The sequence below is a fragment of the Pseudorasbora parva genome, chromosome 13 (assembly GCF_024679245.1).
Source record: "Pseudorasbora parva isolate DD20220531a chromosome 13, ASM2467924v1, whole genome shotgun sequence".
Classification (NCBI taxonomy): Eukaryota; Metazoa; Chordata; class Actinopteri; order Cypriniformes; family Gobionidae; genus Pseudorasbora; species Pseudorasbora parva.
Window position 1 is genome coordinate 38745667 of NC_090184.1, and position 25749 is coordinate 38771415.

General features: G+C 43.2%; 1 protein-coding gene across 1 annotated transcript; it reads right to left on the reverse strand.

The window, feature by feature from the left end:
- Window positions 1-3472: 3472 nt before the first annotated feature.
- LOC137039329 (putative SCAN domain-containing protein SCAND2P) lies at window positions 3473-7746 on the reverse strand. The gene is made up of 2 exons (XM_067414686.1): window positions 6853-7746; window positions 3473-3537 (listed from the first exon to the last, which is right to left on the reverse strand). Exons 1-2 carry the CDS (start codon window positions 7744-7746, stop codon window positions 3535-3537), a joined length of 897 nt encoding a protein of 298 aa, XP_067270787.1. The 3' UTR covers window positions 3473-3534.
- Window positions 7747-25749: the final 18003 nt, after the last annotated feature.

The following is a 25749-nucleotide window of genomic DNA, read 5'->3' on the forward strand; positions in this document are numbered from 1 at the left end:
TACTTTGAGTAAAAATATGGAGCAAAATGTTACAAACGTTTGTTATCAGTCATACGTTAGTGCTCAGCTAACATATGTGCTGTTATTGATACGTTATCGATACAGTTAAAAATGTGTACAATACCGCAATAAATACACATGGGTTTGTTGATGGACGTACTCTTGTTAAAGCTGATGATGAGGAATTACAGTTGTAAAATCTTATAATGTACCTCAAAATCCGTATCGTATCACTGAGAACATTCTGCTCAAGTCGATGGAGGTTCAGGTTGAAAAATAACACTGATCTTCCAAAGTTTCATCATCGGACTTCGAGGGTCCTTTAAATGCGGCCTTCGAAGGATGCAGCCCTGAATTGGGACACAGCTACTGATTCATCCATCAAGTCATTTAAGAATCATTGAAAATTGTGGTGATGTAAAAATTAAACACTTTTTTTTAACCTTTGATGCATGTAAACCTGTTGTTGGAGACTCCAAAACTACATTAAGATACTTTAAAATAGCATAATGTGGCACTGTAAACAATTCTGCAAATAAAATTGTCAGAGCAGCACTGACAACATGTCATTTTGTGGCAAAACCATGAAAATAATTTGTGGTTTCTATCCTATTATTTGCGTTGTTTGGGTATTGGTTCTTTTGCTGTTGTAGTCTGTAAAGACATTGAAACAACTCAAATAATTTTGCGAAGTGATATGGAACTCTAATGTGGTCAAGATCTAGGGCCTACCTGGAACTACTTTAGCCGTGCTTTTCCCCGATAATAATTGCACAGCTTAGAACAATCATCAACCAATTAGATTCCATCATTCAACAGCCCTTTAGATTTTGTCAAGTGCAACATGTTCCTGGATGACCATATTTCGTTGATCCTGAAATATTCTTGTCCAAAAATGTAGTCCTAACCCTGTCCCTGTCCCTACCCCTAAACCTAACCCTACCCATAATTTATCCCTATAATCAGACAGGTGATATTGAATAACACTGATGTAGAAGCACCTGTGTAAGCCTAAACCTGACATAAACTATAAACTTGTCCCTCTAATCTGATCGGTTGATTGGAAAGTTGTTCCAGGATGTTGACCCAGGAACATGTTGCACTTGGTGAAATCACACACACACACACACACACACACACACACACACACACACACACACACACACACACACAGAAAAGTTTGAAATAATGTGGTTTTTTGTTTTTGAAAGAAATATCGTATGCTCACCAAGGCTACAGTTATATTGTGAAATATTATTAATTTTTTTTAAATTATTTGAATATAATTTAAAATGTAATTTATTTCTTTGATGGCAAAGCTGAATTTTCTATTGTATGGAGAAATAAATATAATTTTATTCAGTTCATTTCATTAGCTAGTGCACTTGGCAAAGCTATCATGCACTGTGTAAAATTGCCTTTTTTTCACCACAGTATGGAAAATCATGTTTTCTATTATATGTCCCCTTCAATAAATATTGATAAATGGAGTTGAGCATGTCTCGTTTAACCTCTCCGTAATGCTTTAGAAGCTGAATTTTGCTTTGTATCATACGGTCTATTCGCTTCATTCCTGGTGAATGTGCTCGCTGAGGTACTGGAGAGTTTTGGGAGAGGGAGGGAAACGGGTCAACCGCGGGCTTTTTGATGACTTCTTCTGGACTCGGATAAGAGAGAGCCGCTTCAGGGGGGTGCATTTTTCCAGAAGTTCCAGGGCCAAAACTGAAAGTGGGAGCGGATTAGAGAGAGAGAGAGAGAGAGAGAGAGAGAGAGAGAGAGAGAGAGAGAGAGAGAGAGAGAGAGAGGAGCAAAAGTGAGGGAGACAGAGATGAAGGGTGCACGTTTGGAGAGGAGATGACATTTTTGCTGTAAGACAGGCAGAGAGGAGGTTTGGTCTGGTTTTGATTAAGAACCTTGCAGGATTTAAGGCCCAGTAGTTTGGCTCTGACGCATGGAAGCGAAAGTTCAATAACTGTAATGAAACCCAGATAATGAATGGACTCGTAGGCATCTGTCATAAAGCTTCAGCGCTGCAAAGCTACACATGACAATCTCATCACTCAACATACAAGCACCGTGTGGCTTTTTCAGACTTTTTAAGATTCCTGATGTATACCAGGACTGAAAATGAGCCTTTACAGCAGCGCAGGACAATCCCGTGCGAGCGCTTCCTGTTTAATTATGGCTGCCTTTGTCTTAATTGGCTTGTCAGATTTCTCTGACATCATTTGCTTTTGTGTCTGACTCGCTCAAATTTCTGCTCACACGGGCCAGAAAATTGGTTCATTTACCGCAGGTCGGACTGTTTATGGTCTACATATTCATTAGTGTTCATATCCTTTTTTAGCGTTCAGAGCATGAAAACTCTTCTAGAATGAATCAGATCTAATTCGATGCCATAAATGGAATGCATATGATTAATGAATGTTTATAGTGCATAAAGAAAAGAAAGAGAAATTGCAAAGGAGATCTCTTTAACATCTTTGCACTATTTAAACAGTATGTGGCAAAAGAAGTGCCCGAAACTGAAGTCCTCTGTGTATCCTGACACCTTTCTATCAGAACCAGCATATGGTACGCAATCTGATTTAAATGAGAAAAAAATTATTTGTGGTGTTTTTCCTGCTTAAAATAGGACACTTTAACAATAGCAATAAAAAAAATCATAATTTTTATTTTTATTTATTTTTTAAAAGTTTGTTGCCTCAAGGCAACATTGTACCACAACGGACAAATTTAAACTTTTTACGTTTTCATGTAGAAAAAAATGAATAAATGTATTGAAAAAATCAATTTCTTTAACCAGAGACCTGAACAAACACATTTATCCAGTTTATAATGTATTACAAATTTCATATTTAATAAAAAGCAACATTTCAAATTCAGGTGTTGCTCTCAGGCAACATTGTACCATCGTGGAACATGTATTACCAAACCATTACATCAAGCCATCACATCAAGTTATTACATCAAGTTATTACATCAAGTTATTATATCATATCATAACCATCTTCATCCTCATTTCCATCTTCGATCTCACCCTCACTCTCTCCCTGCCGGATTGTCACTATGGCCTGATCTTCCTCATCACGACACCTCATCCTCATCCTCATCAGTTGTGTTTTATACCTTTTTTGAGTGCTATAGAAAATGTGCAGATCATAATAAATGCAGTTATAGTATGTGTATTACTATTTTTATACATGCATTACAATATTGTGCAAAAATGCAGATATATTTAGATAATTCTAACTCTTTTCCTTACAAATATGCTGTATTTGTATCTGTGGTTCGGGTCAAGGATGTAAGGAAGAAGGCGGGGTCGGCGTTACTGGGACTCGTCACTTTTATTACTCTTTTACTTTCAAACAAAACACGTGCTCGAGGGCACATCAACTCATTAAACCTCACACACAGGTTTCCACACTCTGCACTGCTATCACTCTCCAGACAGGCTGCGCTCCGAGTCCCAGTCCAAACTCTCTCCCCCTCGTCTCTCTCTGCTGTGGCTTATAAGCCGTCTCTCCACGCCAACTACTGCAATCAGAGACAGGTGTTAGTCATTTGCACTTAACCCACTTACGCCCCGCTCGGCTCCGCCTCCTCTCTCCCTCTGCCGATCCCGCAAAACCACGCCTCCCCTGCCACATACCCCCACCGCCCGACTCAGGCCGGGGAGCCATCCGGCCTGCAGCCTCCCCCCCCCCCCCCCCTCCGGGAGAGGAAGTCAGCCACAGCCATCTGAGCACCCGGCCTGTGGACCACCTTGAATTTAAATGGCTGTAAAGCTAGATACCACCGGGTGATCCGCGCGTTGGTATCCTTCATGCGGTGGAGCCACTGCAGAGGGGCGTGGTCCGAACAGAGGGTGAACTCCCGCCCCAGGAGGTAGTAGCGAAGGGTGAGGACGGCCCACCTGATGGCTAAACATTCTTTCTCTATGGTGCTGTACACCGCCTCCCTCTTAGAGAGCTTACGGCTGATGTACAGCACCGGCCGTTCCTCACCCTCCACCTCCTGGGACAGGACGGCGCCCAACCCCCTGTCCGACGCGTCGGTCTGCAGAATAAAAGGGAGAGAAAAATTAGGAGCCTGTAAGAGCGGACCACCACACAGAGCAGCCTTTATCTGGGTAAAAGCCTGCTGGCACCGCTCCGTCCACTGAACCGTATCTGGTACCTCTTTTTTAGTTAGATCAGTCAGCGGGCTAGCGAGGTCCGAATAATTAGGCACAAACCGTCTATAATATCCCGCTAGCCCCAGGAACTGTCTAACCTCCTTTTTGGTCTTGGGTCTCGGAGAAGTCGCAACTGCCGCTGTCTTATCAATTTGGGGACGCACCTGCCCATGACCCAAGTGGAAGCCCAGATACTTTACTTCTACCCGCCCAATCGCACACTTCTTCGGGTTGGCGGTTAGCCCCGCCCTCCTCAGCGACTTCAGTACAGCACGCAGATGCTGCATATGGCGCTGCCAGTCCGTACTGTAGATGATAATGTCATCTAGATAGGCAGCGGCATATGCAGCGTGCGGCCGGAGAATCCTGTCCATCAGTCGCTGGAAGGTTGCTGGGGCCCCGAACAACCCGAACGGAAGCGTGACAAATTGGTGCAATCCGAACGGCGTGGTAAAAGCGGTCTTTTCTTTAGACATTGGAGACAAGGGGATCTGCCAATATCCCTTCGTTAAGTCCAGCGTCGAATAAAAGCGAGCGGTCCCTAGCCGATCAAGCAATTCGTCCACCCTTGGCATTGGATACGCATCGAATTTTGACACCGCGTTGACTTTCCGATAATCTACACAGAATCGCACGGAGCCGTCCGTTTTGGGCACCAAAACTATCGGGCTCGCCCAATCACTGTTAGATTCTTCTATTACCCCCATGTCCAGCATCGCCTCTAATTCGTCCTGCACTACCTTCTTTTTATGTTCCGGTAGTCTATATGGCCGACTGCGAACCACCACGCCCGGCTCCGTCTCAACGTGGTGTTGGATGAGGTCAGTCCGCCCCGGTAGGGGCGAGAACACGTCGGCAAACTCGGCCTGTAGCTGTTTCACGTCAGTGAGCTGCGAGGGTGAGAGGTGATCCCCCCCCGGGGCCAGAGCGAGAGAATGAGGCTTTTGGACCGCCTCCGGCCCGAGATCCTCCTCCCCGCCCACTACCGTCGCTAGCATCACTGACTCCGCCTCTGACCATTTTTTTAAGAGGTTGAGGTGGTAGATTTGACGTGCCCCGTCCCTATCTGACCGGCTCACCTCATAGTTGAGTTCTCCGACTCGCCGCGTGACCACAAAGGGTCCTTGCCACTTTGCGAGCAATTTCGAGCTGGACGTGGGCAGCAATACAAGCACTTTATCTCCCTGTGAAAATTGTCGCAGCTTCGCACCTCTGTTGTAGAGCTGTTTCTGTCTGTCCTGAGCCTGGAGCAAATTCTCCATGGATAGCCGCCCCAACGTGTGGAGTTTTGCTCTTAGGTCCAGGACATACTGAATTTCGTTCTTACTCGCTGAAGGCCCGTCCTCCCAAGCTTCTCTAAGGACGTCCAGCACCCCCCGCGGCTGGCGCCCATAGAGCAGCTCGAAGGGGGAAAACCCCGTGGAGGCTTGGGGGACCTCGCGAACAGCGAACAACAGAGGCTCAAGCCATTTATCCCAATTCTTGGCGTCTTCGTGAACGAACTTACGAATCATGGTTTTTAACGTGCGATTAAAACGTTCCACCAGACCATCTGTCTGTGGGTGATAGACGCTGGTACGGATCGCCTTAATGCCCAATAATTCGTATAGTTCGCGGATCGTCCGTGACATAAACGCCGTGCCTTGATCGGTGAGAATCTCTTTCGGGATTCCCACCCGGGAGATTAATGAAAACAGAGCGCTCGCCACACTTTTCGCCGAAATCGTGCGGAGAGGAACTGCTTCGGGATATCGCGTTGCGTAGTCCACGAGCACCAACGCAAAGCGATGTCCCCGTGCGGACCGTTCCAATGGCCCGATGAGGTCCATACCAATTCTTTCGAAGGGGGCCTGCATTAATGGGAGAGGGCACAACGGTGCTTTTGGGGTGGCCGGTGGGTTCACCAACTGACATTCCCGACAAGACGCACACCACCGGCGTACATTCTCGTGAATGCCCGGCCAAAAGAATCGGGCCATGAGACGGTTTAATGTGGCCGTTTGACCTAAATGCCCCGCCATTGGATTAGAATGAGCCGTCTGGAAAAGCATTTCCCGGCGGCTTTTTGGTATTAACAATTGCGTTGTATCTTGCTTTGACTGGGTGTCTTGGACCACCCGATACAAGCGGTTATTTATTACTGAGAAGTACGGATAGGAGAGCGGTTGTTCAGGGTGGACGCGGTGGCCGTCGATGGAGCGGACCTGCGCAAAGGCATTTTTGAGCGTCTCGTCCCGGGACTGTTCCAAGGGAAAGTCATCGCGCTCTGAGAAGATGGGCGGACCCATTGCGCTCGGTTCCCCTGGAACTGCCCCCGGCGGTCCCGAATCCACCTCGCCCGCCTGCGCAACCGCTATCCTCCCACCTCCGTTCTTCCCCCAAGAGGCATCCACACATAAGTGCCCTAATAATTTATTAAACGCTGGCCAATTCGTCCCCAGAATTATGGGATGCCGGAGGCGCGGGTTAACTGCAACCTCAACACTATGCGTTTGACCCCTAAATTGGATATCCACGGGCACCAACGGATAGTCCACCACTTCCCCGTGCACACACCTCACCTTAACCATGCGGCTGTTATCCAATGCCCTAGGTGAAATCAGGCTTTGATGGATGGAGGTTTGGTTACACCCCGAATCCACCAAAGCCTGATAGGTACCCCCCTTGATACTCACGGGTATCTGGTACAGGCCAGCTTGATCGGGGGCGGCTTGTGGCGCGTCGGGGACCCGGACCAGCGTCCCCACATCCATCATCGGACACCGATCAATAAAGTGTCCCGGGTCCCCACAGCGCCAACAAGCCGGCCCAGGCCTCCCCGCCGCCCTAGTGGCTGGAAGTGGGTCCAGCCCTTGGCGTGGAGAGAGGGACGGAGATAAGGACCCCGGGAAGGGATCGAGGCTCCCTCCTCCCCGGGCCGCCGGCCGGGGAGTCGCCGCTGTCTCGGCCGCGGGCCCCGTTCTCCACCTCGGCGCCGGCCGGGGCGGCACTCCAGCTCTGGACCTGGGAGCGGGGACAGGTTTAGAGAGAGACGGGGCGGGGTTAGGAGGAGAGAGAGAGAGAGAAGAGAGAGAGAGAGAAGCCGCTGGCAAGGGCTCGCCGACCCCGTGGCACGCCACCATCTGGTCTTCCGCCAACTGGATGGCCTGGTCCAGCGACGCCGGGCGGTGGCACTGGACCCACTGCGCGGTCTTCTTCGGAAGCCGCGCGACGAACTGCTCCAGCACCACGCGATCGATGATCCCCTCGGCGTCGCATTCTCCGGCCATCAGCCACTTGCGGCACGAGTCCCGGAGCTGGTGCGCGAAGATGAAGGGCCGGCCGGACTCTTCGAGCGCCAGTGTCCGGAACCGCTGGCGGTGCTGTTCCGGTGTCCGGCCGACCCGCTGCAGGATGGCGCGCTTGAGGTCGTCGTAGACCAGGAGGTTCTTGACTGGCAGTTGGTGGGCGGCGACCTGCGCCTCTCCCGATAGCAGGGGCAGGAGCCGCATTGGCCAGTCCTCCTTGGGCCAGTCCCGAGCGGCGGCGGACCTCTCGAAGAGGTCGATGAACGCCTCTGGGTCGTCCATCGTCCTCTAAACTCATTCGGTCGTCCATCTTCGAGAGCGCGATGGTGGCGGCTGAGTCGCTGGTGGGTTTGGGACTGGCCTGAACCTCCCGGTCCATCCAGCTCCGGAACAGCTCGCGGTCCTCATGCTGGGCCTGGAGGAGCGCCTCAAATCTTTTTTGCTGCTCCTCCCTGACGGCCCGCAGATCTTGATGAGTCTCCTGGTGGAGGCCCGCGAGCGATTGCACTAGGTCCGCAAGTGGGTGGCGGGATGGAGTTTCCATGGCGGCGTGCACACTTCTTCCTCCCGGGTTTCGGCACCAGTGTGGTTCGGGTCAAGGATGTAAGGAAGAAGGCGGGGTCGGCGTTACTGGGACTCGTCACTTTTATTACTCTTTTACTTTCAAACAAAACACGTGCTCGAGGGCACATCAACTCATTAAACCTCACACACAGGTTTCCACACTCTGCACTGCTATCACTCTCCAGACAGGCTGCGCTCCGAGTCCCAGTCCAAACTCTCTCCCCCTCGTCTCTCTCTGCTGTGGCTTATAAGCCGTCTCTCCACGCCAACTACTGCAATCAGAGACAGGTGTTAGTCATTTGCACTTAACCCACTTACGCCCCGCTCGGCTCCGCCTCCTCTCTCCCTCTGCCGATCCCGCAAAACCACGCCTCCCCTGCCACAGTATCCAACCTAGTGTGTCTGCTATGGCCTTACACGATTCCATTATGGTACAATGTTGCCTTGAGGCAACACACAGTTTTTTGTTATTTACTTTAAAACATTTGATGATATATAATGTAAAGTTCTTGAAAATACTTCTTTACTAACCAGTGAAGGTGACTCATATTTTTGCGGGTGATTATCTGGACAGGAAATTAGTGAAAAATGCCATTTTCATTGGAGAAAATATGGAGTCATGCTACCTGTGCACATGACTGAAACAGGACACAAAATGGACCCCTGTGGGTCATGTGACCCATTTTTTTACACTTTCATTGGTTAGTTTTTGAGTTCTTCTTCCCAGGGATAGGTTTGAACAATACATTGGTGTTTCATTTGATTAAGAATAATCTAAAATAGACTATGTTGCCTGGAGGCAACACCGTACCATAGAGGGTTAACTTCTTAAGCAATTTGAGCTACAGTAGTATCAATGAGCCTTGGCCGCCCATGACCCTGTCACCGGTTCACTACTGTCCCTTCCTTGGACCACTTTTGATAGATACTGACCACTGCAGACCGGGAACACCCCACAAGAGAGCTGATATTAACCTTTGTCATTTGACAAACTGTTGTGTGTAGTACTTGGAGTTTCCAATACTAGCATTTTGCGTTGGATCTAGACAACATGGGGATATTATCGTAATGATGTCTTACTGAGAAACTTTCAATTTGATCTGAAATGGGTTCGACAGTCAAGAAGTGGATAAAATCACTACTTACTGCTTGCAGGAATATGGTTGGAATCGGCCCTTTCTTCAGTGTTAGCCGCTGAGCGAATCCTGCTATATTGTGAAATGGGCCGAGCAAACGAACAACTTTGAATTAAATTGCTATGGTATCCGATTATAATAAACATCAACCATGACTGTTGACATTTTTTATCTTTGGCAGGGCTATGAAAAGTCCTCACGTCCCCTGCACCGCCTGGATCATGACATTTGTTTCCATGATCTGCCGTTTTCGCTATCCTCGCGTGACACTTGTTTACCTGCAGAACTCCCGCTGATTCGGCTGCAGTTCCGCCTGACAATGAAAATAATAATAATACTAATAATTTGTCCGATTTATAGCGCTTTTCAAGGCACTCAAAGCGCTTTACATTGAAGGGGGGAATCTCCTCAACCACCACCAATGTGGAGAATCCACCTGGATGATGTGAAGGCAGCCATATTGCGCCAGAACAATCACCACACACCAGCTGATTGGTGGAGAGGAGACCGAGTGATGAAGCCAATCAGGAGAGGGGGATTATTAGGAGGCCATGATGGACAGAGGGGCCAATTGGCAAATTTGGCCAGGATGCCGGGGTTACACCCCTACTCTTTATCGAAGGACATCCTGGGATTTTTAATGACCACGGAGAGTCAGGACCTCGGTTTAACGTCTCATCCGAAGGATGGTGTTCTTTGACAGTATAGTGTCCCCATCACTATACTGGGGTGTTAGGACCCACACAGACCACAGGGTGAGCACCCCCTGCTGGCCTCACTAACACCTGTACCAGCAGCAACCTGGTTTTACCAGTTGGTCTCCCATCCAGGTACTGACCAGGCTCAGCCCTGACATGCACATGTTAGGGCCATACATATTAAGGATCCCAGGGATTGCATCACATGAGGCGTTATGTTGAACATAGTTTTTCCGTGTTGTTTGTCATGCACAAGATTTATATATGAAGGAGGAGTCTATGATGTTTGAGACTCACTGTATGTGATGTCCATGTACTGAACTCTTGGTTAATTCAATTTTTCATTCTAGGGCACCTTTAATCACTATGTCTAATTCTATTTCTCCAAAGGCAATTTAGGAAAACCATCCCATACAAATTACTTAAAGATGTATAGCCTATTGAGAGCTCCCTTAAGTCTCCTTAGGTAAGAACGCACAACCTCTGAGCAATAACCTTTTCCTCTGGGAGGCGTTCTGCGTGTTCAGTTTGTTTTGCTAAGACGTGATAATGGAAATCTTTGCTAATAATAGCTTATTAAAATATCATATTTTCAACATCTTTAAAATAAAACGCAAGCTGTTTCCTCATGCAGGGCTTAAGAGTGTCTGCTCCGAGCGAGAGTTAGGCTTCTATGAGGGGATGTAGGGAGAGTATTCAGACCTGTGGTTAACTACAGATTATACTCCCCCGGGGATAGTGAGCTGCATACTGCGCAGCCGACCTACCCGTCTGTCTCTCGCTGTCTCAGAGGGAGGGAGAGCGGTCGGTGGTGAGCGTGAGCGCTGCGTGGCGTGGGCTGAGCTCTGGGTGTTGGCTGAATGGGTGGAAGAGAGACCACAGGCATGAGAGCGTGTGTGTGTGTGTGTGTGTGTTTCAGGGAACAGCAGCTGGTGTTGATGCTGAGATCTCTAAACTCATTCAGTTCTTGTCTTGCTGCTCGGGGCCCGGGGAAAAGCAGTGCGATGTACTCTGGCAACACGCTCGACAAAATCACACACTATCAACTGTATCGTTACTCTGTGTTTGAGCATGAATTGGGTGTTTGCAGCTGAAAGGTGATGAGTGTAATTTTTTATGTTAAATTGTTTTCTCCTATCACAGTTATTTACAATATGCAAAGACAGCAATATGTAAAACATCTGCCAACCTGACATTGAATCGACCAATGATGTGAGTTTGGGGGTGGGGATAAATATCTGCTATTTGGTCTGATCAATAACTAATGGAAGATTAGTTTTTTGCAATTCCTAGTGCAACACTTTACCTTCAAGTTTGGAAGACACAAATCAGATTAAGCTGCTAGATAACAGTCATAAAATAACATTTTAGAGGCAGTCTTTAGCATTCTTGTTTGTGCACCCTAATTACTTAAATACATTTGGTGCCGTGACCCGGGTGGGATTGAGGTTCGGGGGGATGAGCGTAACGGCTGTAGACCATTAAGAGCTGTGTGTGTGAACTTAACACCCCAGGCCTCAAGAGGAGCGCTAGGGACTGCGGCCTTTAGCGTCCTTGTTAGCACGGCTAGTCGGCGGTTCGAATCCTGATTGGAGAGTGTTGCGTAGGACTGGTTACATTTGTATGCCGTTGCATTAGCATCCTTGTTAGCATGCACGCCTCCCACGCTGGTTTGAATCCCCCTCAGGACATGTTGAGTAGGACCGGTTACATTTGTTGCTATTTAATTAGATGGGATTGCTTAAGGATGCTAAACCTTTTGAGTTTAAACCTCACTTCTCTGGCCTCAAGAGGCACTCAAGCAACTGATGTTAGTGGTTGAGGTCTTTAGCATCCTTTTTAGTGCACCCATCAGTTGGAATCCCTTTTGGATTCTGGTTACACTAGGCTGCTGTGAGTGGTTGCCAGGGTGTTGCTATGCGGTTCTAAGTGGTTGGAAGGGTGTTTTGCTTGGTGGTTGCTGAGATGTTCTGGATGGTTCCTATGATTTTTGTATAGGTAGTTGCTAAGATATTCTGGGTGGTTGCTAGGGCATTTCTATGTGGTTTGTAAGGTGTTCTGTGTGATTTCTAGGGCTTTTCTAGATAGTTTCTAGGGCATTGCTAGGTGATTGTTAGGGTGGTGTAGTTGGTTTGTAAGGCATTATGGGTAGTTTGTGTGCTGTTCTGGTTGAATAAGGCATTGCTAGGTAGTTGCTGAGGTGTTGAGGGTTTCTGGGTAGTTTCTAGGGTATTGCTAAGTGATTGCCAAGGTGTTCTGGATGATTGCTAGGGCATTTCTAGGGGGTTGCCAAGGCGTTCTGGGTCGGTTTCTAGTTATTTATGGGTAGTTGCTAGGTGACTGCTATGGTTTTGTATGTGGTTGACAGGGCTTTACTATGTGTACTTGGTGATTGCTAGGATTTTTCTGGATATTTTCTAAGGCAATGCTTCTTGATTGCTAGGTTGTTTCTGGGTAGTTGCTAGGGCATTGCTAGGTGATCCCTAAGGTGTTTTTGGGTGGTTGCTATGACATTTCTATGTAGTCACTATGGCGTTCTGGTGTTTGTTGGGTTACTAGGGTGTTCTGTTCTGGGTTGTGTATGGCCCAAGTAAAAATAGCACACCCCTTTACAAAACAAAATTAAAAATACATTTCTAATATTCTTTTAAACAGTAAAAATTCACTTGATAAACAAATCTGTGTGAGTTGATATGGCTGGTTATCTTAGAATTTCTAGTGACACTGATTTTTACACATATCATAATATCATATATCATTTTGGTCTCTAGATATGGCTTGGGTTTCTCCATGTAAGTCTATTTCTTCTCTTATCTCCTCGATAAGCAGCACAAATAGAGGTTTCATTCATGTCTGTAGCACAAACAATGCTACATAATAACGTTTAATAATTAGAATTTGGGATTTGTTAATGTCACTTACCCTAAATATGAGGAATGGCAATAGTAATGTTTGATTTAGCATAAATACAGCAATCTTTCAATTATCTTAGCCCTTTAGGCAATACTTCAGTCAGCTCCAGCAGCAGCTTGTTCTTATTGAGGCGCTCTCAGTAAAGCAGCAGCTCCAGTCCAGACTCAAGGGAACGGATGCCAGGACCTGGCACTGCCAACTCTCACTCTCTCCATTACAGATGTCCACGTCTCCAGGAACAGGCATCTGTACTTATCTACACTGACAAAAGTGCAAACGATTTGTGTGTTCCACATTCACACTCGCACGGTCTCCAAGTTATGTGACAGCATGTGACTGGAACAGGCGGCTCTGGAGGATCGAAAAGTTGAGTTTAAAAATAACAATAACAACAAATGTGTCCTTTTAGAGCCATGACCTTTTCTGAAGCATTTTACACACACACACACACACACACACACACACACACACACACACACACACACACACACACACACACACACACACACACACACACACACACACACACACACATTCAATTGTAATATAATTCACATTATATATTAATATTACAAATTTAGTTAACGACATACATTATAATTTGAATATATATATATATATAATGCTTTATAAGTATATAGTATTTTTATACATTTATATAATTTATATTCAGTGTATTAATTATATAATATTTACATAAAAAATAACTTTTTTTTAATCCATAAAGCTCAATTCAATAACAGTCAAAACTGTTTCTTGCTTCTTTGAAGATTCTTTATTGAGCTTAAGATCCTGGAAGAAGCTTTATTTGTATGACTGTAAGTTTGCATTTGCTTTCTGTCAGTGTGTGTGTGTGTGTGTGTGTGTGTGTGTGTCCGTTCTTATTTCGCTGTAACTGCTGGAATCGATACCTGGAGTGCGTTCTGCTGACATTGTGTACACTGTGCTGCGTGTTCGACTGATTTTCGCTGTGCTGCAGTTCCCAATATTTACTTGGCACTCTGGCTGTTGCACACACCACCTGTGACATTTTGTTAGATTTAGTGATGGTGGCTGACGTATCATTTCTCTCTGTGTCACATGGGCTGATTACCCATACTCCCCCACGACGGCCCTCTTAACTGTGTGATTATTCATTTTCACTCTGTTGAATATAGACTTCCACGTTGTTGCTAGGTGACAGGTAATTTTCAGCATGTGTTTTAATTAACAAGGGCACAGGAAAGCCTTCATAAAACAGTTGTTCCAATTCTGTGACAAGAAGGATATTATGTCTCTGCTTTCAGCTAATATCTGGCTCATAGCAGGTGGGCAAGTTATAGAAGAGCAGACGTGTGACGTGAGCAGAATGCAAGGAGCGCGGTGTTCTAGTTTCCAGGGTGAAATCACTCACAAATGCACTTTCTTGTGTCAAAAGTGACTTGTCAACAAATATGTAAGCAGTTCTCTTCCAAATGATTTTCCAAATGAAATCTTTCCTTCCTTTACAAAAACGTTCAGTTATTGTATAGATGGTCATATTATAATGCTTTTATACACAAGATTTTAAACTCCATCTAAAAGTTGTGTCTGCGGGTTTAATTAATTAAGAGATCGCATGGAAAATTTGTTCATTTTAAAAATTAATTTGTCACACCACAGGCTAGTTAAGGGAACAACAAAAAGGTGATTAAAATGGTCAAAAGAAAGCACCAAAAATATACGTTTTCTCACAGCCTATGAATTGTAAGCTATACTCTTGATGGTGGAATTTATTTAATATATTTATTTTAAAAACTCTAAAGAATCTGAACTGCTAAAATGAGTCGTCAGTGATTTCAGTCTCACTTCCTGTTACATAACTACTTAAAGGAGTAGTTCCTAGAGTTCATCCAAAAAAATAATTATACCATAATTTACTCACACTCAAGCTGTCCTAGGTGTAAACAACTTTATTCTTTCAGCCAAACACAATCAGAGTTATGATAAATAATATTCTGGCTCTCCCCAGCTTTGTAATGACATTGAATAGTGCTATAAGTTTTTGAAGCTCAATACAAAAAGTGCATCCACCCATCATAAAAGTAATCCGCTGGGTTAACAAAAATATCCACATTTAAAACTTTATAAACTATAATCACTGGCTTCCGGCAACAACCGTACATCGTTCACAATGACCTTTGACCTGTCATACTCCTCTTCTCTTATATCGAAATCCTCTGACATTTTTCTTTAAAAATTCTCATTTCAGACTTCGAATTCATGACTCTGTTTTGCTCTCGTGTTTCGTCAGTTCTCACCTAAGCTTACTTTACGCCTACATCAGCGGTCGGGTCAAAGGTCACCTTTCCGTCGGAACTCGATTCTCTCGTGAACGTGCGTGTACAGCCACTGCCTTTCAAAGTGAATATAGTTTATAAAGTTTTATTTTTCGCTTTGCTTCAGAAGGCATATCAGTCAATACTTTTATGATGGATGGATGATCCAAAATTTGGAGCTTCAAAATCTGTATTCTTTGCTGTTGCAAAGCTGGGAAGAACCAGGATATTATTAAAATAACTCAAATTGTGTTCGGCTGAATGAAAGAAGTCATGTTTGCCTATATGACTTGACGGTGAGTGTTATAGGATAATTTTCACCTTTTGGTGAACTATTCCTTTAACAACAAAGCTTCATAATACCGTCATTGGCTGCCCACGAAGGATGTCTACTTTGACCCGTCCCCCTACACTGTAGTTTTCGACATGTTGAAAGATGCTGTTTTCAGAGCTGCCAATCCACTTTGCATTCACTTACAAATGTGAGGACTCGCACTGGAATTGATACGGAAAATCCGATGCCATCATTAATACCGTCCCAGTTCGCCGACTTATTCTATGCCCGAAAATTATGTACTGTTTTTGTGAAGAAAAAGTAGACCTACATAATTCTGAGTGTGTAGCAGGCGAGTAGGCAAGCTTTGAGACATACTACTTCGTCTTCTTTAATGGACAGCTCTGTCGTTTAGTTACATCCTGTCACAGTTTAAACTGCTCTGTCAATCATCTTGTCACAGTTTAAAACCCTCCACATTCAATTTAATTTAATTTCCTACCGTTTTGAAAGAGAAATATAGTAGCATGTTGATCTGCCAGTCGTGGGACTTTCATGCAGAGCCTCTCTCCTGGTGTGTTTGCATAATGGCACATTTAAAAGTTAATGACCAAACGTCAGGGACGTAGCTAGGGAATTCTGGGCCCCCTGAAAAAACATTGATGTGGGCCTATAAGATCTGGTGCTATTCATCTAATAAGGATTTCTTACAAAATCACTAAACAGACAAATAAATAAAATGCAAACAAAGGTAATACACCATAGAGCACAGAAACAGGGACTTTGAGCGTGTAATCATTCGTAAAATTTTACTTCCTTTTACTTTCCTTTACTGCCTTCACAACCTACCAGAAATGTCCTACTTCTCACTTGTGAAGTCATGATTACGATTACGATATTTCAGTAGCAAATGATCTATTTTACGCTCATTTCAATAGCACGTGAAGGCAGCTTAAAGGGTTAGTTCACCCAAAAATGAAATTTATGTCATTAATGACTCACCCTAATGTCATTCCTAATGCATGATTCGGATCGCGTGTCGAGCTGCCAAACTGCTGAAATCACCAAGGGGGTAATCTAGCGCACGGAAAGCGTTCCACCCCTAGGGGCGGCCATTGCTAACCAAGCCATCACCTGCTGTTAGCATCCCATTGACTCCCATTCATTTTTGCGTCACTTTGACAGTGAATAACTTTACATCTGAGGCGTTTAAAGACTCCATTTGTCCATTGTTTATTTCTAAAGAAACACGACAATGCATAAAAGGCTCCATTACCTTGTATCTTACACTATCGCCCCGCAGAAGCTGTTTTTGTAAAAATAGGCTAACTATTGCGTCATAACCAACGCGACTCTGTCGCACAGTTGAGAAATTACCGTATAGACATGAGGAGACGCTCGCAGGCAATCTTTTACTGTCTATGAGACAGTCGGGGGGACGTGGAGACATAAAGTCTGATAAAGTCAAGGGAGAAGAATGGGGAGAAGCCCATAGTGAGCAAAAAACTACGGGACAAAACATTTAAACAACGTGATTCAGATTTCACTTTCCACAACTACTAGAAGACTTACAACTGTCAGACAGGTTGCTTACGTCACATCTACGTCGTCAAGCTCAGTATGAGCCTGCGCAGTACTCTCAGTACTCACCCTAATGTCGTTCCACACCCGTAAGACCTCCGTTCATCTTCAGAACACAGTTTAAGATATTTTTTATTTAGTCCCAGAGCATATACTCGATCATTGATCGAGTCACTGATTCATGGCCGTTTGAATCTTTATTTGAGAACCATGGAAGAGAAGACAATGCTGAATAAAGTCGTAGTTTTTGATATTTTTGGACCAAAATGTATTTTCAATGCTTCAAGAGATTCTAATCAACCAACTGATGTCACAGATGGACTACTTTGATGATGTTTTTATTAGCTTTCTGGATATGGACAGTAAAGTGGGCATTGACTGCATATGCTCTGGGACTAAAATATAAAATATCTTAAACTGTGTTTTGCAGGTTATTACCATATACTTTGTCCAAAATCCAGAGTAATGTATGGTATAAATGTAATGCCATTATGAATGTGGTGCCAATGATCATGATCACTATTAAACATGGATTTGAGATTTCCTCTTTCCAATATTCTGTTGGATACTGAGCTCAAGTAATTCCCAAAGGACTACCCCACTGACAACAATGCTGTGCAACCTGCTGTTGGGGTACTGTACAAAAAGAATTGTTGCTTGGCAACTGTTTGAGCTCCACTTTGAAGTTTTACAAATGTTTTCCACAGGATGGCAAAAAGCCATGAAATGCCACATGAAAACTACAGCATAATAAAACAGCATAACATGCCATCCAACAAAATGTCTGACTGCATATCAGGGTTATTAGTGATAACTCAAAAGAAAACCACACAAACATTTTCATTACTTGAAATAAAATAAGAAATTAAAAACCTTACACTTAAAATGGATAAAAACTAGACAATTAAAATTATTAAAGCACAGCAAAATTACTTATACTTTAAAATTAAAGTGAATAAAGAAAATATAAAAAGAAAATCTCCTTCAAATTATGAACAAAAACTACATTGTAAAAAATATGATTTTAAATTGAGTTTGGGGGAAGTTTTGAGTTTTTTATTTTATTTTATTTTTTTTACATTGTATAATAGTACATCACTGATACTACGAGTTCTGCTCGAGATCCCATTTTTTCGCACCTGATCTGAGCCACTTCCATCTTGACATCGACCCACGTCTAAACACGTATATCAGATTCTCCTTTGAATTCCAATTATTACGAAGCAGATGTGCCTGTATGCAGTCACCAGCAGTGTTTTTTATCTTGAAAATACATCCATGACAGCTGTTATTTTGTCCATGCTGGCAAATAATCATAGCCATCTGACATGAATTATGTAAATAATGTTAATAGCACGGCCATTCAAAATGAGAGGTACTACCATGTCCATGTGCATAGTTGACTAAAACAATCATGGACAATCATTTTGGGCGGGAATTAATATAAACACAGATATCGGATACCTGTCGCATCTAAGGCTGCATTTACATTTCATGCTTCTATTTTTTCCTCCCATGTGGCACATACTGGATATGACCCACGAATGTGTAAGCAGGAAAAAAGCACATGATTCCGATATTGTATATTGTCAGATTGGTTTCAGGCCTCATTCAAATCTGATATGAATTAGATGCATTTGCATCTGCCATGTAAAAACACCAACCGCAATCACATGGCTCTTTTCAGTGGCACAATGGAGGACGAAGGCTCAACCCAAAGGTAAATGCTGCAAATATTTTTTTCTTACCCTTGAAAGACGATTTACAACTTTACAAAAGTTATCTTGCGCATGGAAATTGAATTGACTCTCGCAATCTTATGTACACTTTCACAAATCTTACCCTGCACATGCAATTCTATATGGCATCAATTTACTTTCATAACTGGGTCACTTTTAAAAAAAGATGCAAGCTGATCGTCAAATAAATTGGATATAGTCAACAAATCAAAATTGGGCATCAAGACCTGCAGTGTAAAACAGGCGGGCAACAAATCAGATAATGACAAAAGATCGGAACTGTGCATTAAAGGAACACATCTACTTTTGGGGACTTTAGTTTATTCACCGTATCCCCCAGAGTTAGATAAATCCATAAATACCATTCTCATCACTATAACTCTGTCTGACGCACCCACCGCCACCGCTAGCCTAGCTTAGCACAAAGACTGCAGGTAAATGGCTCCATCTAGCCTACCACTCAATAACTGACAAAATAACACCAACATTTTCCTATTTACATGTTGTGATGTGTAGTTACATTGTGTACTAAGACCAACGGAAAAATAAAAAGTTGTGATTTTCTACACCGATCTGGCTAGAAACTACATTCTCATGGGTGCAGCGGCGCAGTAATATCACGCAACGCCTGAAAATAGTCCCCAACAAGCTCTAATGCGTAATATCATTGCGCCGCTGCACCCATTGTATGGCAGTAAAGTTCCCTGATTATTATTTAGGAATAAGAGTATAGTCAATATACACATCGGAACTTTTCACACTCGCAACTTTTCATTTTGACGTTGCCGTTATTTTGTCACTTATTGAGAGCCGTTTGCCTGCAGTCTTTGTGCTAAGCTAGGCTAGCGGTGGGTGTGTCAGACAGTTACGGCATGCAAGCTGATGAGAATATTTATGGACTTATCTTATTCTGGGGGATATGGTGAATAAGCTAACATCCCAAAAAGTCAGTTTGTTCCTTTAAGACTTTCAGTGTAAACTGATACTTTTGCATATTTAAAAAAAAAAAAGTCATGCTGGTCACTATTTAACTTCTTTTTTTTTTTTTTTTTTTTGGATGATGAAGGAACGAAAGAAGGGCGGTGTGAGTAAATTACCTAATTTTCTTCTTGGGTCAAACTATCCATTTAAGTTAAAATCTAATTTCCACTGTAAAGGTCTCACTTTAATTATCTGTGGCTGGCTGTCTTCTGTTTACACATATGGCACAAGGAAATAGCTTTCAAGTGAGTGTGCAGCGGTAGATGAAAAGAGTGAAATAAAACGCTTTACAGCGACAGGGGCAAATGAAGGACTACTGCTGGTGCTTTAATAAGATCCCTCATCAGAATCGAGCTGGTTCCTTCCCAGCCGCTCGGGGAGGGGTGCCTTCTGTGGTTCGGACCCTCCAAAGTGCACACATAATTTGACTAACAGCTGCAGTGGCTTATAGGGGCCAGATGTGCAGTGTAAGAGAGGGGCGAGAAGCTGAACAGAGCGGTTTGGGGTGAAAAAGCAGGCCCTGTCAGGGGGCCGGAGTGCCCAGCAGTAAAATGAGAGAGAGCTATTGTCATGCATGCTGCTCGCTTTTTATGGTGACTTCTGCAAATTACAAGGATGTAGGCATCAATTTTCACTTGGGGGTTCGCTGCGCCCGGGTGTGTGTTCCAAAAATTTCATGCCATTTACACTTGCTTTATGAGCTCCTGCAAAACTTTATGCTGCAGAGTTTTGTGCTTTTTTACCAGCAATTTAGTTTGTCCGCTTAAGTGGTTATGTGGAAAGCACTTAAACAACAGTATCTTTTAAAGAGAGACAGTATAATGAAAGTAGAAGGGGTGGCGTTTAAACATCAAATCTGAATTTAAACCAAAAAGAAACATCTAACAATTGAATAAAAGTGTAGTATTATAGCAGTTCAAGTCAGGATCAAGCCAATTCAAGCCAGGATGTGTGTGTGTGTGTGTGTGTGTGTGTGTGTGTGTGTGTGTGTGTGTGTGTGTGTGTGTGTGTGTGTGTGTGTGTGTGTGTGTGTGTGTGTGTGTGTGTGTGTGTGTGTGTGTGTGTGTGTGTGCCAAAAGAATATGGACACCCCTCAAAATCAATGAATTCAGGTGTTGCAATAACTTCCATGGCCAAACGTGTATAAAATCAAGCACGTAGACATGCAGACACTTCTACAAACATTTGTGAACGAATGGGTCGCTCTCAGGAGCTCAGTGAAATGAGATGCAGTGGTGTAAAGCACGCCGCCACTGGACTAGAGCGGTGGAGACGGGCTCTCTGGAGTGACGAATCACTCTTCTCTGTCTGGTGATCAGATGGACAAGTCTGAGTTTGGTTGTTGTCAGTACTTGCCTGATTACATTGTACCATGTGTAAAGTTTGGTGGAGGGGGGGTTATGGTGCAGGGTTGTTTTTCAGGGGTTGGGCTTGGCCCCTTAGTTCCAGTGAAAAGAACTCTTAATGCTACAGCATACAAATACATTTTGGACAATTTTATGCTCCCAACTTGGTGAGAACAGTTAGGGGATGGCCCCTTCCTGTTTCAACATGACTGCGCACCAGTGCACAAAGCAAGGTCCATAAAGACCTGGATGAGTGAGTTTGGTGTGGAGGAACTTGACTGACCTGAACAGAGCCCTGACCTCAACCCGACAGAACACCTTTGAGATGAATTTGAGAGAGAGAGAGAGAGAGAGAGAGAGAGAGAGAGAGAGAGAGAGAGAGAGAGAGAGAGAGAGAGAGAGAGAGAGAGAGAGAGAGAGAGAGAGAGAGAGAGAGAGAGAGAATGTCACATGCTGTTTATGGAACTAAACCTGCAACATTAATTTAAAAGATGGCTTTCTTGCATCGCAACTTAATTTGTGACCCATGTGTTACCATGACAATCACAAGAGCCTGTCTTTGTGTTTCATATGGTTTTCATGTTGCTACTAGACACCTTTTAAAATAACCTCCAGATTTGCTACTGACAGTGCTCCTCCAACCACTAGGGGCAGTGAGGGGTACAAAAGGTGTCAGGGCTGTTGTTGCACTAATGCAGGGATGGAAAATGTCAACGGGTGTCCTGCAGAGTTTAGCTCCAACTATGATAAAAATCTCACCTGTAGCTTTAGTAATTCAGAAGACATTGCCTGAATCTCAATGTGCATGCTATCCATCCTTAGTATGTGACATAATAATATGCAATGCACATTGGGATGCAGGATTGGTGTAAATTGACCCCAAACACAGCAATTTTCGGTACACAACTATACTATACTCCAACTTACTCTACGAGCTTCCAAACAACTCTGAGAGGCCATCTTAAAGAGGCCATCCCCCTACTACTATTACATGTAAAAAGAAATGTAAGAAAGAAAATAAATGTGATTTAATAGTAACAAAGAGGTAAGCTGTTATAATAATACACAAATACGAGTTTTGTCTGTCTGGGATGGGAAAATGTTTAGAAATGTCAGTAGTTATATGGAAACAATAAATATTTTACATGATTACCAGTCTTGTTTAACACACAATACATAAATCAACAGTAACATTCATGAATCATTAAACTGAGGAACAAATGGCATGATGGAGACAGAAACAACATTAATCAATACACATGATCAGTAAGACAAACATACCTGTGTTCAAATTTGTGCAAAACAGATAATGTGTTATGGATGGTACAATGAGAAGTGTATGTATACATGTATGTTCACAATCCAGTGTCAAAATAAGAGTCCTTTTCAGATCCTCACTGCAACACCCATAACTTACTCACCCTCAAGCCATCCTAGATGTCTGTGACATTCTTCTTTCAGTTATATTTAAAAATGTCCAAGCTTTATAATGGCATTGAATGGCAGTTCAAAATGTAAAGCCCAAAAAAGTGCATCCATCCATTATAAAAGTAATCCACACAGCTCAGGTGGGTTAATAAAGGCCTTCTGAAGGAAATTGATGGGATGGAAATTGATTTTTGTAAGAAAAATATTAATATTTATTAACACGTTATAAAGTAAAATTTCTAGCTCACGCCAGACCACCATCCGTATTCAACTTACGAAGAAAAAGTGGCACCTCTCGCAGTCCAAAATGCTTACACTATGTCAGTCATCATTGTCACACCAGTTATGTTTTTTTACACTACGTCCGACGTCATCGTCGCGGCAGTTATGCTTTTTTACACTACGTCCGATGTCATCATCACGCCAGTTATGTTTTTTTACACTACGTCCGACGTCATTGTCACACCAGTTATGTTTTTTTACACTACGTCCGATGTCATCGTCGCGGCAGTTATGCTTTTTTACACTACGTCCGATGTCATCATTGCGGCAGTTATGCTTTTTTACACTGCGTCCGACGTCATTGTCACACCACTTATGTTTTTTTACACTGGGTCCGATGTCATCATCGCGGCAGTTATGCTTTTTTACACTACGTCCAATGTCATCATCGCGGCAGTTATGCTTTTTTACACTATGTCCGACGTCATCTTCGCGCCTGTTATGCTTTTTTACACTACGTCCGATGTCATCATCGCAGCAGTTATGCTTTTTTACACTACGTCCGACGTCATCGTCACGGCAGTTATGCTTTTTTACACTATGTCCGACGTCATTGTTGCGTCTTTAAATGCAGCCTCGTTGAGCCTAAGAGGCTTTTTTCAATCATAATTTTCCCTAACTTTTTTTACCTTTACTGTACTTCAAAGGGATTGTTATCATGGTAGTGCCCAACTTGGTAACATTAATAAGCAAATAAAGAATATAATCAATGTCACGATGACGTCTACGATTTTTTTCAGCGCTGAAAATAGCTCACATAAATTAACACTTGAAAAGGAGAATGTAAAAGACCAGGGTAATTGGTGGTAAACATTAGGAATCCTTCTCAAGGTTAATAAAGTTTCAATGAGGCCCATAAAAAGGCTGTATACTGTACATGTGGCATCATCTCATGAATATGCTTTACTAGTCTCCCACTGTGACCTTCAGATGAGACGCCACATGACCTCTGCAAAACATTTTACTGGCAAAATCAAATAATTCAAGAGTCGCAATAAATCATGATTCACTCTGGCACTGTATGACATGATAAAAAGGAGCAGACATCACATTTGATGAAAAGGTTATTTTATTCCCCCTGATAACACATGGTGTAGCATGAAATGAGTATTACTCAAATTATATTTTTCGGATGAGCTAAGCAGCCGTGCTTAAGATTGCTAACTAGTTGCATTAACTAAAGACAGCATCATTAGATGGCGTTTAAGTGTATAAATGCATTGATTTGTTGTGATCGCTTTATCACTTTGGATAAAAGCATCTGCTAAATGCATAAATGATGTTCAGTATGTTCAGTAAGTGGGTCATAAAAATGCGCTAAATCAATGTTAAATGCAAATAATAAAATATTACTGTGATCATGCGTATAAACTGGAATATTAATATTTTTAAATGAGACGTAAATGCATTTTTTCTTTTTTCTTTTGCTGTTGACGTAAAGCTGCGCCAAATCAAACTCGGCTGTATTTTGGCTCAAAATCATCTGTTATTTCTTACTCGCAAGTCAAGTTAGGCTAATGCCAGCATAGACAGATTGCATGATATGTTCTCAAGCTTGAGAAATGTGATATTGCTGCTTTTCAGATTTTTGATTTTGAGCATTTTGTATGACAACTCAGACTCAACTAAACGTGATTGAACTTGGAAACTTGAATTACATGATTAATACATTTCAGAATTTGATTTTAAGCATGTTTTTATTTTGTGTACTTTTCTATCACAACCCTGTTGAAAAAAACAGCATATGCTGGTTGGGTATGTTTTGACACATGGCAGCTGGTTTGAGCTGGTCATGAGCTGGTTTAAGATGGCCCTAAACTGGTTTTAAGAAACTAGCTCCAGTTCAGGACCAGTTTATAACCAGCTTAAACCAGCTCATGACCAACTAAAGATCAGCATAATCGAGCTCAAACCAGCTACTATGCTTCAAAACATACATTTCCAGTGTATGTCGTTTTTTTTCAACAGAGACACACTTCATTTTTCCAAGCAAGTCAACATGATTAAACTTGGGAACCTGAATCACATGACTGATGATGTTAGTAGATAAAAACTTGTTTATAAACCTGATTTCACAGTGAAGACTCTGCATCAAAATGTGCACCCGTGCAATGTCTCCCTTTAGGAATGAAATTGCCAGTTTTTTGGATGTGACAGTGTGTTGCTCTGATGAGGTTTATGTTTGCAAGGACAAACCACACTCTTTCATCAGCCCCGGAAGTTTCCTCCCACGTACTTCTTCATTTTCTTGCATTTTCCAACCCATCTTGTTGGGCCGCAGCATTTGCACAGCAGCACCGAGCAGCACCATCCTCCAAAAGGCCGATGTGGTTGAGGAACCAACAACTACGGGCTCAAGTGGCTTCAATTACAGATGCTCACAATTACAGAGGAAGAGAACAGGGCTGGGCAGAACGTGCCAAGCACAAACACTGCCTGGATCACAGGAGGAGAAGGAGGGGGAGAGCAGGGAAGTCAAACGTTACCATCCCACCCAACCGCCATCGTGTTATTTTGGGACCTCTAGTTTCAGCGTTGAGATACTAACTGGATTTTACTCACTGTACTTATTGGTTAGGATTCGATTTAAATTTTGTCTTCACATCTGAGATCTGAAATCTGAATTTTACCGTCATTACATGTAAAAATGTCTGGAAATTTCCCCTCTGGAGTCAGAGGTTGTAAAACGCATATTAGTGAAGACATTGTAAAGACTATTAGCTCTTACGATTGAACTGCCGTAGGCACGGATTCGTAGATTTGCTGTGTTTACATCAGGCGATTTTGGTGTTTGTTTACCGTGCTGTGTCATTTTCCCTAAACAGCCATTTACTGGGCCACATGATTTGAATAACTGTATTGCGTCGCTATTTGCTCGCAGATTACATCAAACTTCATTAAAGGCAAATAAGCAAAGGACAGATCTGCTGCCTGCTAGTCCCTCCTGAGCAAATAAGTCAAAAAATAACACTCTGAACCACATCATAAGACACCCAGAGTGCATTTGCTTAGCGTAAATGGGATCTGACCTCTGGCATGTGACCTC